At 35.7% G+C, this 19,731-nt stretch overlaps 2 protein-coding genes across 2 annotated transcripts; both read left to right on the top strand.

The window, feature by feature from the left end:
* Positions 1–8,469: 8,469 nt before the first annotated feature.
* Positions 8,470–10,928, top strand: LOC129354976 (signal-regulatory protein beta-2-like). Its single transcript, XM_055024545.1, is given in 7 exon segments — positions 8,470–8,497; positions 8,643–8,969; positions 9,753–10,030; positions 10,032–10,104; positions 10,191–10,319; positions 10,451–10,500; positions 10,602–10,928. Coding segments are annotated over 7 exon segments (1,008 nt in total). The 3' UTR covers positions 10,725–10,928.
* Positions 10,929–14,141: 3,213 nt separating this feature from the next.
* On the top strand, positions 14,142–16,737 carry LOC129354964 (signal-regulatory protein beta-2-like). The gene is made up of 6 exons (XM_055024534.1): positions 14,142–14,216; positions 14,353–14,670; positions 15,634–15,981; positions 16,082–16,201; positions 16,321–16,367; positions 16,459–16,737. Exons 1-6 carry the CDS (start codon positions 14,171–14,173, stop codon positions 16,585–16,587), a joined length of 1,008 nt encoding a protein of 335 aa, XP_054880509.1. The 5' UTR covers positions 14,142–14,170; the 3' UTR covers positions 16,588–16,737.
* The last annotated feature ends 2,994 nt before the right edge of the window (positions 16,738–19,731 follow it).

Genomic DNA, 19,731 nt, shown 5'->3' with positions numbered 1-19,731 from the left:
AAGCAATGCTTTCTCCAGTTCTCTCATTTCAATCTCATGTTTTACTGGAGAATTATCTGCTCTCCCCCTTTTTCTGAAACAAAACTGCTAAGAACATCAGTTATGTTATAGAAAAATCCAAATTAAATGGCAAATTATAATGAGGTATAGCCAAATGTGCAGCAGCAGATAGCAGGAGATTATCAACATACTAAACCAAAATCACATCTACTGACAATAGACAACTAGCCAAGTACCATTACAAAACCCAATTAAACATTCCTAAATGAAAAACAAACGTCTGTGGGAGAAGTACATACCACGGATATTCACCTTGTGTAAGGAAAAGAAAACACATCTCTACAACCCTGGCAAGAGAAAAACTAAATAAAACGCTATCAAAATCAACATAAAAATATAAGTCAGAGAGGAACCTAGAAGTACTGACCGGCACTACAAGGTTACCAAAGTCAAAACAGTCTTCTACAAATCATGTGTCCTGCCAGTTGTCCTATCTTCCTGTCTCCAGAAATTGCTGTAAATCAAATGGGAGGACGAGGTTGTAAAACCAAATGTGATTGGTGTGATGTCAAACAGACCGTGATAACCAGGGAGCAAAAGACGTCCCAAAACCAGTGTTTACCCAGACAATTCTTGTTTGTTATATTTTATACGTGTCAGTCGATGGAGAGAAAAAATAGAGGAGGAGAAACTATAATGTTCAAATTCAAAACATATAAAAGGCATTTTACCACACCACCCAAGTCCTGAACTGTATTGCTGTGTTACAGAACCAAAGAAACATGTGTTACTGCTTCGTCCTGCATGTTAAACCAATTGTACCAGTCAGACAAACTGCGGCAGCAACACTTCTGGGTCCACAAAATTCTAAAAATTACTATTCAGTCCCCACCCGCTAAATTTACATCCAATTGCACTAGATTACATTCAGATTTTTTAGACAGCGTGACATGAGGAAACAGACTTCTACTCATCCGGTGCAAGTGTCAGAATCCAGGGTTTCCGGCACTGTCAGGTGTTTTCTGGCTGAATTAGACCCCATACATATCAGCCATATGCTCCTCCTATAGCAGCAGCAAAAAACTGTCCAGGAAGGCAAATGACAGAGCAGACATGACATGATCCATCAGTCCATCTGCCCCCACCGTGTCCAAAGATGTATTCACTGACAGAGTCTGTTTCACCTCAGAGAACCTCAGCCCTTGTGCATTCATATGAGAGTCTTGTAAAAAGCATGGCAGTGTTCATAGTGGAAAGAAAAAAGAGCTCCAGTTTCCACCAAAAATGACAATAAATGTCCATCAACTGTCCCGCTAATTAGGGGATCTGCCAACGCTCCTGATCAAAAGGCCTCTGTGGGGCATGTCAGCATTCTCCATGGTGAGGGTGGCGTCCAGCACCGCCAGGGATCACTGCAGCATTCGGAGGTTGCTCAGCAGGGAAAGTCCGTTGGACAGGATAGTCCGCAGATGACGGCGACCTATGAGGACACTGCAGAGCCCAATGTCCCATTTCGCCACAGCGACGACAGGCATTTCGTCGTCCACCCTTTCTCCTAACACCAGACCATCTGAGCCCCTGCCTGTGACCACCATGCCAAGCTGAAACCTCAGTCTGCAAATTTGGAGCATCATAGATGTGTGGACCAAACCGTGTTCCTGCAACAGGAGCCTGAGTGAAAAATAGACAGTGTAAGAGCAGCAGCCACCATGGCCACACCCACAAGTGATATTTTGTTTTGTTTATGCACTGAATACCAAGCATCCAGTAACTGGAGCTGAAACAATCGCTAGTGAAGTCCCCCTTTTCCACCCAGTTACTCTCCATAGACTGAAACATATGCAAATTATGCAACAAATTATTCCCCATTAATCAGCATCACCACCAGTCAAATCTGAATGTTTTTGTTATCAAATATAGACACGGAGGGAGGAACAACAGGCAGCACATCCAGTCGAAAATGCTCCTACAAATTATAATAAAAATATAGTTTATAGTTTCTCCGAAAAAACAATATCCCTTCCACAACTCTATGGCCTCATATAAAAACATATAGGGATGTATGTAAATGTCCTACAAAAATTTAGAAATAACACCCGGCGCGGCAAAAGAGAAAATAAATTCCCCAGGTCCGCATCCAAAACAGCCAAAACTAAGTAAAAATGTGTGTGGTCAGGGAAAAAAACGGAAGATTTAGCGCTTAATGCAAAATCATAAAAATTTAGTTGAAAGCGTCCAACCTACAAATCTGAAATTCCCCCAAATCAAATTTAAATCATATAAATAAAAGACATTAATCCACAACACAGCACCAGTATTAAAGTCCAAAAAGACAAACTTTCTTATTTGAACGGAACAACACCAAAAACAAAATTTCACATCTGTTCTCCAGAGGTGTGACTGATAATCAGTGTGACAAAGGAGACACGTCTAAGAAACGGGACAGCCTTCTGCTCACAAGAGTCTAATATTTTAGTCATTATACAAGTACTTTTATATATTTCTCATTCATTAGAATTGCAATATGACACCGCACCAGACTATGACGTGTGAAACTAGGCCCTGCGAAACAAGACCACCCACTAATTTAACTTCCAAATGTTTGTGCACAGATGCTGAAAGCTGCTTCCCTCTCTTGGTTCTGGCTCTGCAAAATCAGAACCAGAACCAGAACCATAGTCTGGAAAGTTGATACAACAACAGCAGATCTTCAGATGTATTGTGGTGCTAAACCGGTCCGTGATATGTAAACTAACAACAGTGTTGTAAAATATATTCTTTGAGCCACAGGGAGCCAGTGAAGGGATTTTAATACTGGTGTAATGTAATCCAATCCTATCCACAGACAATCACACCTCCCTTTTTTTTTTATTTTTATTTTTTTTATATATCTGTTAAGAGGCGGAACTAGGCAAAACACTTGTAATCCGATCTATACAATTCAACAGGCTTAATTCTAATCACCATAGAAAAGCTACCAACACATTTACTTAGTAAACATTTATGCAGGAGAGAGAAAAAACAAAAAATGACCCTGCAAACTGGTTCTACCTGTAAACTCTAATCAACAACTAAAATAGAGGCCAGCACTGCAGAGAATGGAGTAGACTTAGGTGCGACAAAACCTCAGACACCGCTTTTAATTTAGCATTATTACTACAACTCACCGGTTCCCCATAAAAAGTCACAGATAACAATCATTGTATAAAGAATTGTTCAATGTCTGGCCAACTCACCAAAACGGGTCCACAACGTTCTGCCCTGTGTCGCCTCCTGTAAACTCACAGACGCAGCTGTCCAGGGAAAAATTAGCCAGCAGTTGTTCTGCAGACACAATGTGTAACAACCAACGACCTGCCTACGTGTAACAGACAATCAAAATGAAAATATCACTTTATTGACGAACTACATCTGCCATGAGAACTGTAAAGCGAGCCGGAGTCACATCAAACGTAACAAGCCAACTGCTGAATTAAATGCTAATGTAGCTCCGTACATGCGCCTGTACCGTAAACCACGAGACAGAAGCAGAACAACAAGCTAACACGTTATTATTAAAATCAACCGCCATATAAGCACATAGCCTGATAAAAATTATATCATCAGTATTATTAATATTATTAATATTAGAGAGTATTATTCTTATAATAAGTTCTCAAATAGTATATAAGCACCAACCGCGGCAAAATAACACAACACTCACTCAGCAGCTGCAAACGCCGTCTCCTATACACACAATAACATACAGAGAGCCGTACAACACACAGACAACTGCGACACTCACACGGCCACCGCACAACAAACACACAGACAAACAACGGCTCAGTCACTCCGACACACAAACAGATAACGTACTGACATAAACACAAAGACAAAAACACAAAGACACGAAGACACGCCGGCGAAACAACACAAACAGACAAAAAACAGCGAAAACACACAGGAAAAAATCAAAATAACGTCAACACACAGAGACAAACGAGGAAAATTAAGAAAGATAAGAAAGCAAAAGGAAAGTCCCTATTGTTATCGATAACAGAAGAGTTTAATTCTTTGGGGCCCCAATGTCTCTTGCACTTCACTGCACATCACTTTCATTTTCAGCACTAGTTGCTGCGGAAGGAGACCGTCTCCCAATTTAGCATAAGTCCTTTCAAGCTCGGGCAATAGCTTAAGTGATTCAACTTTTAAATCTGGAGGTCCTTTCGATCCAGAACAAAACCGGAACGTGGTGATACAACCGTAGCCAATTCTCATAAGCCCTGCAAATAATCAGCTGCTTTCGGAGCGAACCAAAACTCCAAGGTCGATTCAAACCTTTTCCTGTCTCACACCCCAACTCACAGGCTTCGTTTAAGTGTAGTAAAATCTCAGGTCGAGCCAACCTAGCTAAATCCACACTCCGTCGAGTGTGGTTGAGGCGCGCCACTGCCAACTACGGGTGTGTAACCAGCTTATCTAATGGTTCAGTAGAATAAGAAGAAACAAAACAACACAGAGAGATCACACACTAACCAAGATCAGTCCGCGGGGATAGCCGCGCTGCAGATCACTCCGCAACGTTCCAGCTGCGCTCCACAGGCTAACACAAACAAACAAGCCTCCACTGCAACACACACAGAGACACAGAGAAAAAGGACCGGACGAAGCCCCCAATTGTTAAGAATTAAAAAGTGAAGAACTTGATCTTAGCTCGTTAATTAATTCTTAGTCCCGAATTCCTGTGTCTGTGTAAGTGTGCAGAGAGAAAAGAGCAATCGTACGACGTCAGACTTCAGATATTCAGAGTTTTATCCAGAGAAAATCAATGCAAGAAGAATGTTACAATAATCATCTCACCTAGAACATCAAAAGTCCAAGACATTACAGAACAGAGACAAAGAACTGAGTAAAAAAGACAGAAGATGCATCCTCCGGGAAAACTCTCACCCAGCACAAAGAGATTCCAACTTCTGCTGTAAACCAAATCATTTTATAGAATGCGTAATCTCATCATTTAAATATATGCATTAGGAGGTGTGTTCTTTCCTTTGTGTGGGCTGTCTTAATGTTAATTTTATTACCTCCTGCTAAAGAGCCCCAAAAGCAGATATACGGCAAACCCTTCTCGTATCAGCCGCTGTCCAGTTTGATATATGATTGCAGCTGCAGCGCTATCTGTGCCTCAAAATGTTTCCACAAGAAAGTAGTTTGTATTTTTAACCAGCTTGCACACAATGTAATGCTAAATAATGACTATAAGTTGGATCTAATAAGTAACTATTTAAAAAACATGCTTAAAGAAATATAGTTAATTCTAATATAGATAAAATATTTATAAAAAGTTTTAAGATCCTAGTGAACTTTTGAACCATGCTCAGGAATTTGTTAATGCCTGGCATATAGGCTCCTTATCTCAAGAGATCCAAGGAGTCTAGGCCTATGTTTTCTGTTTCTTCTGTCTGATCCTCCTTTTAAGAATTTATCTGCGTTTCAGAGATGAGCCGTTGTTTTTAGTTTCATCTAAATTTATATAACCTAGAGTGTACTTTAACTTTCTATGTTATATTTTATATGTGTCAAAGCTATCCTGTGCAGTATTGTGCTAACTTAAAATTCTATGTCACACTTTGAATGCATTTACAGTAAGAAGTAATGAAAAAAAAAATTAATGAAGATAAAATAGGTTTGTGGGTGTGTTGTTTGTATTAATCTGTCTGTTTACAATACACAACTTCAATATGTCTCTTTAATGTACCTACATGCTAAAGTGAAAGTAAATGATTATTTAGTGCGATTGTCTTACCAGTGCCTTGAATTCAACTTTTTTATTGGTTTCTGTTCGGTAAACGAAATATTGACGAGGAGAAACCCCTTAATATTTAATGGACTTTTTTTTCACTTTTTTGCTTAAAAATGTTGGACCTTTATTTATTCATTTATTCTTTAACAGGTGAAACTGAGACTCTTATATTTACGATATTCCTTAGTTCTGATTAGCCCACCAAAACCAAACAACCTGCTGCTTCATTTCTTTGTGATTTGTTTTGTTAATTCATCCTGATTCTTGTAAATTACATTTTACCAATGTGTTAGAAATGGTAAAAAAAAAAAAAAAAAAAGTTTTAATGACTTACGTGGCCATCTGATTACATTTTAGTTCTAAATCTAAAATACCAAGATCAATCAAACTTAGAGTGAATTGTTTAACACTTAACATACAATCCATAACAGTTTGTGTGATCTTCTCTTTTTGTGGAGACATAATATTTTGTTTACACAGTGATCACTAGTTATTTTAAAAGCCCTAAGTACAACCTTTGACCCATATTCCAGAAACTCATCTACATGTGTGATGTTTTGTAAATTGTTGTTTTCTCTTTAATAGCTTCCTTTTATTCACCACATCCTCTCTTACAGGTCTTGGGCCATTTCACCTTTGCTTTCACAGTTTCTAAGAACTAAATTCGATACTTTCTTTTGAACTCTCTCTTAAACTACATTGCACAATTTCCTTCTTCTCATTTGCAAACAAGATGCACAAGCCACCAGTTGCAGCGTTTTTTTTGTTTTTGTTTAAGTGACCCATATACAGAGTTTGTTTTGGTGCAAAACTATTTGTGCCTTGTAACTGAACATAAAGTCAGTTAAATCCTATGAGTTTGAACTAAATTTGAAGATTTTCGTTTAGAAAAACAAAACTGCTGATATATCTCCTCAGATTCTCATGTACAACTTCACAAATTATATTATTTTAGTCATGCAATAAAAAAAAATCTTATTAAGCTCAGATGAGCAATTAATCCAAAACAAGTGGTGAAAGAAACATCCACATGCCTGCATATGAAAAAAAAAATACTAAGAAAGTCTCTTACAAGAATAGTCAACATCTGTCTTCTGTTTAGTGTCATGTTGGTCCTCTTAAAGGTATATAAACACAACAGACATCACCTAATGCAGAAACAAAAGAAGGAAACAGACAGAAAAAATATCCATTGTACATACATGAAATTCCCTTCATGCAGTTATGCTATGATGATCTATCAGATGTATATGGTAGTTGGGGTCACCAGACCTCCACCTCTTACTAAAGAACCCAGTACTGGAAAGAAGACAACTTCAATAACTTTGATGTGGTTCTCACTGTTTTCTCATCATCAGATATGCTAGTACATGCATAAATTTGGACAGGATATGTCCAAACTTAACTAAGTATAACTTGGTTCCCCAACTATTACTGATGAACATTAAAACACCACAGAGCTTTAAGAGTACAAGCAGAGTGGAGGAGAATCTGAAATGAATAATGATGCAGGACAATTTCATAGCCCCCCTGCATCAACCAGAATTTTTCTTCTAGATTCAATGTAACAATCAGCAAGAAAATCAGCAATCTCACAGTGTTTAGGACAAGATGAGGGAATGTATCAATGTGCTGACATTGAGCTACAGTATATCACTTCAATCACACATAAACAGGAATTTATTTGTCAGTGAAGGATAAATATGCTAAACAACAACAATCAAATTAAATGTATGCATGATACCTCTAATTGATGGCATTTTGATATAGATCAGTTTCTATAATAAAGATATCTTATTTGAGAGCAGAGAAATGACCTCCACTTCATATGAGCTTTAGATGTTTCTTTTTTTTTTTTTTTTTACTTTTTTTTGCAGTACATATTGACTACTTTCAAAACAAATGGAGAGTGAAATATTTTCTAAAACAAAATGTTTTTGCATGGAAAGTTACACTATTTTTGTCAAATAATTTTCTTTGTTTTACTTTTCTCTTTATTAGAATTTCTAGTCTTATACACTCTCATCAGTTTTGGATAAATTCTTAATCATCTTTGGGTACAAAGTCCAGATGCTTATGTGTTCAAATGAATTTAACAAATTGTGTGCATCGTGCATCAAGTACACGATGCACACAGTATGTGAAAGTTGATTGAGTTTTGATGAGAACTGTATACCACCTGCTAAACAAACACAACAGAGCTTTAAAAGATGCTGGTTCAGGTTAGTCAATGACATGATCTACATTGAAATGACTCCTCTGAAAACCTCTAAAGAGGAAAACAAAAACTGCTAAATTTAAATCTGGGATTATAGTGTGGTTCATAGATGCAGCAAAAGCTGACCTGCTGGTGGCGCTGGCTATAAAGCTGTGAGACTAAAACATTTGCAATTTGCTCCCTGCATCGAAATTTTGAGTCATGTTTGCTTCTTATCCTACTTCTGCGTATATATTACCTTTAGTAAAGAACCAGTAATGGTGTGTGCAAAACCAACATTTGTTTAAAATGAAAAATAGATTAAAAAAATTTGAACAACAAAGAGCTCAGTGTACATACAGGAAATGCCCTTTGATTGTATTTTGTGAGATAACCAATCAGGCGCATTTGATGGACAAGCTCTCCACACCTCCCTTTGTTACTAAAGGATCTTCTTTCTGCATAAAGACAGTGTCACCATGTCTCTGATATGGCTCACATTGTTACTTCTTCATCAAGTATGTAAGTACTATTTACTTGAATTGAGATATTGATTACATCAGAATATTTTTCCTGAACAACTGACCTGGACTCTTATTTATATAATATTGTTCTTTTTCTAGTTGTTCTTTACTGAATGACATGTTTTCTCCCCCAATATAGATACTCTGGTTCCAGTGGTCACAGTTGAACTGGGTCAGTCTGTGACTTTGTCTTGTGATTTTGCCATGAAATATCAGAGCAACACATGGCTTTACTGGTACAAGCAGAGTGCTGGAGATACTCTGACTTTAATTGCGATGCAGCAGACGAGTGTAAGCCCTAAATATGGACCAGCAATCTCATCTTCAAAATTTAATGTAAGATCAAATGAGCATAGCAGCAATCTTACAATTTTCACAACAGTTTATGAAGATGAGGGGATGTATCACTGTGCTCAAATTGACAGACTTAAATCTACATGGAATGGGACTTATATATCAGTGAAAGGTAAAGAAGTCATTTTATCTTCCTGTATTTTAATATTATTAAATCATAAATCGACCAGTGTGTATCATTGCCTGAAATCCAACTAGACACGATTATGTTACTGAAAAATATATCATCAATCATAAAGTATGGCACAGGGTAACAAAAGAATCACATTTTTAGTGAGTAATTTGTTTGGTAACAGCATTCAATGTTTAATTTTTATATTTTTGTAAATGTGTTTTATTACAATAAAACATCAATAAAAACATCATTTATTTCATACGCATTTCTGGGGACCACAAGCTAACTTTAAATCAACAAAATCATCAAATTGTCAGGGACCAAACAGTACCTAGAAGTTAAATTAAAGAGATGAAAAAACAGAATATAAATATTTTCTTTGAACTGCAGAACTTAAACTATGTTTAACCTGACCTTTTTGTGGCCCAATCTGTCTATATAAAATACACCTATGAAATAAGTGTCCCATATTAAATAGATCTGTTATAACTGCGTTGTGATTAATTTGTTTCAATAATTGAGTGTTGTGCATTTGTCATGACTGACACTTTTTAAATCAATGTTCCATAAAAAAAATAAAATAAATAATAGTCTTTGCTAAATACACAAGAAACAACTTTTTTTCTAGTTTTATAATTCCACAATTCTAAATTTTAAAATTTTCCTGAGGAAAAATCACAAGGAGACTAAAAGTTTTTATCCATCTATCTATTTTACTCTAGTTTCAATATTTCAGTTTGTTTCGACAGTTCACTGACAAATAATGTGATTATTTAACAGGCGTGCCAAATAGGACATCAAACTACACAGTTGTTCAGCAGACAACGATCTCTGGTCCCACCCGTCCAACGGGCTCAGAGACGCTGCAGTGTTCGGTCCTCTCTGACTCTGAGATAACAAACTGTTCAGGAGAACCCAGCGTGTTCTGGTTCAGAGCCAGATCAGAAAAGTCTTTTCCTGACATGATTTACACCGATGGGAAAAGATCAGAAAACTGTGAGAAGAGCTCTAACTCTCCAAAGCAATGTTTTTATAACTTCCATAAGAATATCAGCTCCCTCTGATGCCGGGACTTTCTACTGTGCTGTGGCCACATGTGGACAGATAATTTTTGGAAATGAAATCAAAGGGGGTATGACTTACATCATTCAAATATGTCATTGCTTTCTGAATATTCTCTAGATGGAGACAATTACATGCTTTGTCTTTGTTTTCTAGGTGAAAGAGATGAAAACATCATGCTGATGGTCACAATAGCTGCAATAATCTGTTTGGTCATTTCTGTCATTTTTAACATTGTTTTCATTTGCTTTCGAACTCAAAGATCAGCATGTCAACGATTTAAAGGTTTGTTTCAGTAACTGAATTATATATTTCACACATATGTGATGCCAGAAAAAACATAAAATCACATAAAATGAAACAAACCTTATTACACTGAAACTGAGCAATCATATGTGTTGCATTCATCTTTACAGAAAGCTCTTCTTCAGAGACAAGAAGCAACTTTAGCCGAATAGCAAATGATGTAAGTAAAAACCTTAATTGTCTAATTTGTTCTTTCAAATGCTAAAAGATGCATCTCAACATTACAAAATAACTTTGATTGTAAATGTGTTTTCCAAACAGAACGAAGCTGGACCTGATCTGAACTACGCTGCGTTACATTTCTCTGAAGGGAGAACATCAAGAGAAAAAAAGAAGAGAGAGCTGATGACTGAAGAAAGTGTGTATTCACAGGTTAAAGGATAAGCTTGAGTATTTGAGTCAGCTTGTAAAGAAAACCACTTGTGAGATGCAAATGAATACCGTTACTTAGTTACACACAAAAATTAACTCAGTATTCATGCAGACAATTGAATGAAAGATATGATGGAAAAAAAATGTACAGCTTCAATACTTTAAGTTTGCCTACATTAAACATGATGGCTTGTGTTTTCCTTAGGAGTGGAAAATAAAAACAGCTCTACAGATCTTTTTGATTTCTCTTCTAAATGTATGAAACTGAACTTTTGAACACTGGTTGTGTATTACAGTAATTATCCATGTCAGACCTCTGACTCTCTCCTCCCCACAAAAAAAAAAAAAAAAAAAAAAAACTAAATAATGCATTTATATTATTTCAAACTTTCTTCTTAATTTATCTTAAATAACCAAATACATCTGTCACTCCTATTTCACATCATTTCTTGCGATATTGTTGAACATATGTTCCTTTTTCCAAAAATAGAAAAAGAAAGTTTTCAGTCAAAGTATCATGAAGAGAATTGTGGATTAACTCCTGAAACTTTTCAAATTTATTCCATAATCTATAGTGTAGAGTATAGTGACGGCAGATTTGTTTTGGTGTTTTACTGGAGGACATATTTTATATTTCATGGCCTCATAATGACAGGAAGTTATGTAAAATTTTGAAGCGACATCTTAAGTCAAACAGAAAGTCAAAGTTTTCCAAAGCACAATGCCACCTCAGTTAGAAAACAAAATGCTGATCTCAGATGTGTTGAAACTTTGTGGTCAGATATGACAAAGATGTGTATGTGAGTGAGGAGGAACCCAACCTGACTTGGTTCTGTTAGGATTTACCAAAACTCCAGTAAATTATGAAGAGAAGTTTGTGTAAGGACACAAAATGTTAAACTCTAGTCGTTCTGTTTCAAAAGATATTGAGGAGAGTTATATAAACTTGTGACTTTTACGAAAGTGATAAAAACATGTTGTTATTCTGGCATTTTCCAAGCAGCACCACAGTCAAAAGTGGAGCAGTTATTTTAAATATATTTGAAGTTAAAGGGTCTTTAAACATGTTTAAGTATCTTAGTGTGAAGGTTTACTGTCTTGAATAGACTTCTGTTACTGACTTGTTATCCCTTGTGTTATTTCATTTTGGGTGTCAGGTACAAATATATTTTTGAATGAAATGCTGATAGTCAAGTAAATATGAGTTGATAAACATTTTTTAAATCATTTTTGTAGTAAGCAGGACACATCTAGAAGCTGTTGAAGGAAAGCACAAAACATCAACATGTAGCAACATGTAACAATTGATGCTTTTTGGTGTTATAGATGCTTTCTGCTTACAATGTGATGGATGGCAAAAACCTGGATATGGATATGGGCAGCTATCCTATGTGCTTTTAACTGTAATTCAATTTTCAAAAATTATTAGAAACCAAGGCTGCACAGTTTCAGGAAACACCTCTTCAACTCTTCAAATATATGAGTATTATATCCCTGCTTCATAAAAGATAGTTTATGAAACTGTGAAATTCAAACTAATGGATCTGAGAAGAAAAGACCTGGAGTAGATATATGCATCACACACTTTCCTATGATCACTGTGCTCTGGCAGATCATCAACACCTTCTAATCCTTAATCCTATGTTGTCATAACACCAACCTTCAGATACAATAAAGGCAAATTCCAAAACAACTGAAATTCAAATTCAGAAATACTTTATTGATCTATGAGTTACACCATAGGAATATATTATGGTCCAAGGTGTGTCCTTTAATTACAGATGCCTTCAAGCTTGTGATCAGTCAGTCTGCCTATTTAAAGGGTGGCAAGAAGTCACTGTGCTGTTTGGAGACATGTTGTGCACCACACTGAACATGATCTATAGGAACCGAAGAACCCAGGATATTAAAAAAACATATGAACAAACATTTTAAATGTAAAGGTTAGACCATCTCCCAGCAGTTTGTTGCTCCTGTGACAACAGTTGCTCATGTTATTCAAAGGTTTAAAGTTTAGTGGACTGTAGAAAACTTCCCTGGCAGTGGCTGGAAAATTGATGACAAAGAAAAGGATAATAACAGAAGCCAAAGAGTCCAGAACAACTTCCAAAGAAGTTAAATGAGATCACACTTACATAGCACTTTTCAGGACACTGATGCTTTACAATGAAATCAGTCATAACCTTTCACACACTCATTCACATGCAGACAATGTGGATTGCACCCACAGCTGCCGTGGGGCGGTCTGACAGAAGCAAGGCAGATCATCTATATTGCTATATTTAGCACAGTTTGTCTCAAATCTTTGCCGGGTCTGATGACTGAAACATTCTGGAGAAAATTGTTCTGTCTTCAGTCACAGGTCAAGGGTCCTTAAAACAGAAAATTCACCCAAAACGGACATCTTTAATTACTCAAGAGAAAAACACTGGATGATTGTGAATTGGCCTTCTATGATCCCTGATCTAAATTATATTGAATATCTATGGAAGGAGACAAAACATGCCAGATAAAGCAGCGCTCAAACTTGAGAGCAGTTTATCCAAAAGGTGTGAGTCAAATTACCTGTGGGCAGGTGAAGACGTCTCAGTAACAATTTCATCAGTTGATTGATTATAGTTTTCATTGTCTCAATAAATTGCCAAACATTTAAATTACGTATCCCGTCATTTTTGACCAGGCCTGTTTTATTATTGTTTATTTTTTAATATAGTAATTCTCTTGAACAACAATTCAGAAGCAATGTCTGATTTTCATTGGGAAATTTTGGGTATATTTTTATTCATTATTTCTTTGTCTGTTTTATATTATTTTAGAATCCATTGTTGGCTTTTTGGTCATTAACAGAGGAGTATCAGCAGTTTTGCCCATGTATAACTAAAAATGAACCAAAGGTGTGCTTCTTTGTCACAATGGCTGAATCTCCAGAATTCAAGACATTCTTTTCATCTCCAAGCCACATTCATCATATTTCTATTGATATACAGCATTAAAGATCAATTGTTTTTAGGTCTGGTTTGTGTAATATCGATATCTCATTTTTATACGTAAGAGAAAATCATCTGATCAATAACTAGGTGTGGTAACTCTGACCCTAATCCTACATTATTGTTGTTTCACCATTTACTGTATGTGTAGCAGTTGACCTGCAGGAGACGCTAGTCATAAATAGTGAGATTAATAAACATTTTGCGATTGGTTCCATAAACACGAGTTTTGTGCCATGTTTGTCCGCAACCTTTCTTCTGTGTCATATTGTCTTTAGCAAAGAACTATTGATGGCGCACACATAAAAATTAAATAAAGGTACAACAATGGCAACAAAGCATTTGTACATACAGGAAATGCCCTTTGATTTTATTTTCTGAAGTAACCAATCAGCTGCATTTGACAGTCAGGATCTCCACACCTCCCACAACTATAAAAGAATCTTCTTTCTGAATGAAGACAGTGTCACCATGTCTCTGTTATGGCTCGCCACATTATTGCTTCTTCATCAAGGATGTAAGTATTTATTTTCATGAACTGAGATGAAACATTTTCATGTCAAAGTATCTCATATGTTTTGGTTCATTTCAACGAAATTTTCTTTTCATGTTGTTTGTGATTGTTTAAATTGCTGCTTTTCCCCTCAATATAGATTCTTTGGTTCCAGTGATCACAGTTGAACTTGGTCAAACTGTCACTTTGACTTGTGCTTTTAGTTTGAAATATCAGAACAACAAATGGATTTTCTGGTACAAGCAAAGTGCTGGAGATACTCTGGATTTAATCGTGATGCAGCAGCGAACGACAAACCCAAATTATGGACCAGCATTCTCTGCTTCAAAATTCAGTGTGACAAACTACAGCAGTCTTACAATTTTCACAACAGTTCGACAAGATGAGGGAATGTATCACTGTGCTCAAATGGACGCACTTGACTTTATGTGGAGTGGGACTTATGTATTCATAAAAGGTAAATGAACAATTTTTCTTTTCCAGTATTTAATATATTTTTTAAATTGACATATTAATCAGTATCTGTGAAATCCAACTGGACAAAATGTCACTGAAAAATCTATAATCTAGGAAAGAAGCATGGCTTAAGGGGCGAAGAGGCATCCAAAAACCAAACCTTTAGAGATTAGTTCCTGATTTCTTTGGAACCAACATGCAATGTTTAATTTTAATATCAATGTGTTTTTTTTTTATCATCTTATATCTTATAAAAATAAAAAAACGCAGACTGAAAGACAAAAACTATTTATTGGAATTTCAAATAATATAATTATTATTGTGAACTAAAAATTCTACAAAAAAAAACGACTGAATGGATTTACCAATTCATATTTGATACCGTGCAATGTTTTTCACTACAGTGCATATAATCTTATGGAGAAAGTAGACCTTTTAAAAGATCTGCACTAGTAACACTCAAATGACCTGGATTTTAAGTAAAAATATTTTAATCTGTAGCTTATTTATGAAGCAATGATGAAAATAGCATGAAATTCTGTGGAAAAACACTGTCAGCCCCAAAAAAGACTTTTATATTTGTGATATATATATATAAAATATATATTCCAATTTAACTAAAGCATTTTTTAAAAGTGTGAACATTATTGCTGACAGTTTATTACAAAATTATAAAACACCAAAGTTGAAATCAATGAAAAAAATGTATGTTTTTTGTGAGCTGTGAGATATTTAACTTGATCATTTTGTACCACACATACATCAGTCTTTATTATGGCTATGAATAAAGTGTCCTAATATTTGACTATATAATATATTTATTCAACGACATTATGTCTTCAATAGCTTTACCATAAATCAAATCAAGTAAAGTTCTTATTGCCAAATTTGATACAAGAAAAGCATTTTTCAAACACAACCCTAGTTTTCTTATTTGATTTTGTTTTAATATAATATTGCACAGGAATCCCTAAGAGGACATCAAACTACACGGTTTTTTCACAACCAACAATCTCAGATCCAACGGGCTCAGAGACTCTGCAGTGTTCGGTCCTCTCTGACTCTGAGACGACAACCTGTTCAGGAGAACCCAGAGTGTTCTGGTTCAGAGCCGGATCAGAAAAGTCTTTTCCCACCATGATTCACACCGCAGGACAAAAAGCTGAAAACTGTGAGAAAAGATCTGCCTCTCCAAAGAAATGTTTTTACAACTTCTCTAAGAATATCAGCTCTTCTGATACTGGGACTTACTACTGCGCTGTGGCCATATGTGGACAGATACTGTTTGGAAATGAAATTAACCAGGGAAACGGTATGACTTTGCATACAACATTTGAACTATTCAAAATGTTTTCTGAAGCAATAACTTTATATTAAGGGAAGAAATGACACTTTGTTTTCTTTTTTTCTAGGTAAAACAAATGAAAACAACATGCTGGTGGTCACAATAATCTGTTTGGTCATTTCTGTAATTGGTAATATTGTTTTCATTTGCTATCTAACACAAAGATCAGCATGTCAACAATGTAAAGGTTTGTTTCAATGACTGAATTATTGATCTCAAAGATGTTTGGCACTAAGACAATTTTTCTAGAATCATGTAAAAAAAAAAGTTAAATTGAGTAAATGTGCATTTCTTCCATGTTTACAGAAAACTCTTCACAGAAAAGAAACGACTTTAGCCAAGTAGTAAATGATGTAAGTACTCAGTAACGTTCATATATATTGTTTAGCACTATTAAGAAATTAGATAAATAACTTTTGAGTGTAAATGTGTTTTTCCAAACAGACAGAAGCTGGACCTGATCTGAACTATGCTGCGTTGCATTTCTCTGAAGGGAGAACATCAAGAGGAAAGAAGAAGAGAGAGTTGATGACTGAAGAAAGTGTGTATTCACAGGTTAAAGGATCAGCTTGAATATATGTGTCAGCTTGTAATAAAAACCTCTTGTGAGATGCAAATGCATACTGTTACTGACTTACACACAAAAGTTGTGAAGTGGGGCAGGACCGTGAATAAAAAACATGGAATGAATAAAATAAATAATTTTCAACATTTTATGTCAATTTCAACTACATATTGTAATGTTTGAAAAATCTAACTTGATGGCTTGCTGTATGTATGTGAAATATCTTAGAAATGGGAAATAATCCTGCTTTATGTAAATGGATCTATCTTATTTTCATAAGTACAACAATACAGACCTCTCTTTACTGTTGAACAGTGGATGGTGTGTCTTTGACTTATGAAGAGTTTCAATCGTCTGTCCAGGAAAGAGCCAGATTCTGTGTTCTAGAGAGCAATCTTCTTTTTTTTTTTAGAAATGTTTGCATCATCTTCTTATCCAGAGAAAAGAGTCCTTTCAGGAAAAGAGGAAGACATCAAAGCAAGATAAAACATAAGATTACAGTTTGCAAAAGCACATGTGAACAAAAAGCTATTTTTCGAGACTATCAAATTTGTGGTCAAAACTGTCAAAGTGTGGTGGAAGCAAACCTAATTTAGTGACATCAATATGGGTCAAAACTGCAGTAAATTATTGTCAGAAGTTGTTGAAGGATCCACAAAATGTTGAACCCAAGTCATACAGTCTTATTTACACACATCAAATATATGAGTCCAGATATAAAGAAACTATGTACCTTTCGTTGAACATCTAGCCACATCACATCTAGGAAATCTGAATGCCGCTTTTAATGCATCTAAATTTATATTCCACATGATTTAGGATGAAAGTTCAAGTGCCATATTGTCTTATTTCCTCCCACAGCTTTTGAGAAACTATTGGTTCCTTGAGGAGTGAATTGTGAAATTTGACATTTAACCTAATCACCAAGGTTTGTCTGAGACATATTGTAATGCACTAGTTCACCTATGTGAAGCTTCTAAGTAATTGCCTTCACTGTACACAACAATCCCTCAATGCGAAGACAGAAGTGCTGAGCTGAAAAAAGAGGATTTTGATGATAAATATTTTGATGCATGGCCAACATGGACTGAATGACTTCTTCAGCTGCCATTGTAAAACTGCAGACAGACTACAATTCTAAAACAACGCACAAAATCACCATCATCGTTCACAACTTGTTCTGTTTGCTGATTGGCCCGATTGAAATTCTACAGGAGAAATCCAACTCAATGGGAGAAATCCCAGAAGGAGCTTTGAGGAGAGACAGCAAGTGAGGAAAATTCCATAGGAAACCAATGACCAGGCTAATATTTCATAGACAGGAGGTTAAGAAACTCCATCAATAGCATAATTGAACTCCTGACATCATTATTCAGGACTGTTCTGATCTTCTGCATATTCTAAGTCATTTGTTTCCTTCTGAATCAGCAGTTCTTCTCACAGGCCAGATCTTGAGAGTCACTAACCGGTCGATCATCAGCAATCAAGTGATGAGTATTTAGAATCTGTGCTCATCTTCACCAGTTGCTTGATTGCCTAATCATTTTAGTCTCTATTATCAAGTTATTTTCTGAAATTTTTCCCTTTTCAACTTTCCATTGATTAAATATTATGTGTCTGTGCAGGTTTGAAAAGCTGGAACTAGAAATCAACACTCCACGTCACATAACTAGCAGTTCTTACTTGCATTTGGTGCCTGGTTGTTCAAATAAACTGCTTCAATAAACAAAACAGAAACTATTTACCTTTCCACCCTTGATTCTCAGAACTTCATAAAACCCACTAAACTCTAAAACAGCAAACCTTAATTCTCCCTATAAAGAGTCACGCTGCCAACTTACAACTTGTGGCATAATATTTCAGTATCAACTGTAAAATCACCATAATTATTTTGTTATAATTTTCTAACATAAAAGCATAGATCTAGAGAAACACTTAATAGAGCACATGGATGACAAGGTGCATTTCTAAACCCATTTGAAAATTTTACCTATAAGTAATAAATATGTTGATAAATTATCAGCAATGGATTCCCCTAAGGGTTGTGGGGAATTCTTTAGTGAAACCTCACAATAAGTCTTGTCAGTTTAAAATTGCAAATCTTTACACATTTACTGAATATTTCTCAACCCCTTCTTTAATCCTTTGGTGCAAAAGCCAGATTGAAAATTGATTTATTAACTGCATGTTCACGTTTGTGTAAGGCTGAGATGGAACTGGACATGAAAATGGCCCTTCATTAACCAGACTACTAACACAAAAACAGACAATCAGAACTGCAAGATGACTTTATTAACCTGTGAGAACAACTCAGAAATACTCCAAATAATTTAGATATTTGTTTTTCCCTTTTTCTTCTCATGAAAAGTTTCTGTTTATATCTTAGAAGGCCTGCAAAAGACCATGTTTCACTTGTTTTGCTTTTGTATTTTGCACATAGGTTTGTGGTGCATTTCTATCCTTAAGAAAAAAAAAAATAAAATGCCAGACATTTCACAAACAAGGTACATGGAGAAACCTTATGAAATCTTATATTTCAGCAGACAGACTTTCAATACTCAATTATACTGCATGAACTGACCAGTACATTATTGTGAGGGAACACAAAGGTTTTGCAACACAATGCAATATTTTTGGGAAGTAATGCTAAAAAATTATTTTTTTCAATGTCCCCTCTGGAAAAAATACAAAGTACCCTCTGTATTAAGAACACTTCTGCTGTGACAGAAAATTTAATTAATCAGTTCCTTAGATCAATCACCCTCCCTCCTCAACAGTCTTATTTTAACAATGAATTGAAAATAAAGGTGACACATGTTATCTTCAGCCATTTTGTGATAGGATGACAGTTTTCATTTGTCTGACCTGCAGGTCTGGGGGTTGCAAGTGGCTGTTTGATTTTCCCAGTACAGTAAAGAATGAAATAATGCCCTGTTCTTCTTTGTTTGTTTCATTCTTTTCTTCTGTGTCTCCATAAATAAACACTGGCCTCACCCTTCCATTCCTGGTAAATTCAGTCCAGAACTTGACAGCAGGTTTTGGATCCACTTATTTGTGATAATTTGCAGTTTTTCACATGAAGATTGACATCTGCTGGCCTGCTCAGGGTTTGCAACCAGCTCTTACTGCTCTTACTGTGAGAAACTAGCAAT

This window comes from Poeciliopsis prolifica, unplaced genomic scaffold (assembly GCF_027474105.1).
Source record: "Poeciliopsis prolifica strain line A6 unplaced genomic scaffold, Auburn_PproV2 SCAFFOLD122, whole genome shotgun sequence".
NCBI classification, from domain to species: Eukaryota; Metazoa; Chordata; class Actinopteri; order Cyprinodontiformes; family Poeciliidae; genus Poeciliopsis; species Poeciliopsis prolifica.
This window is presented reverse-complemented; position numbering and strand designations above follow the sequence as displayed.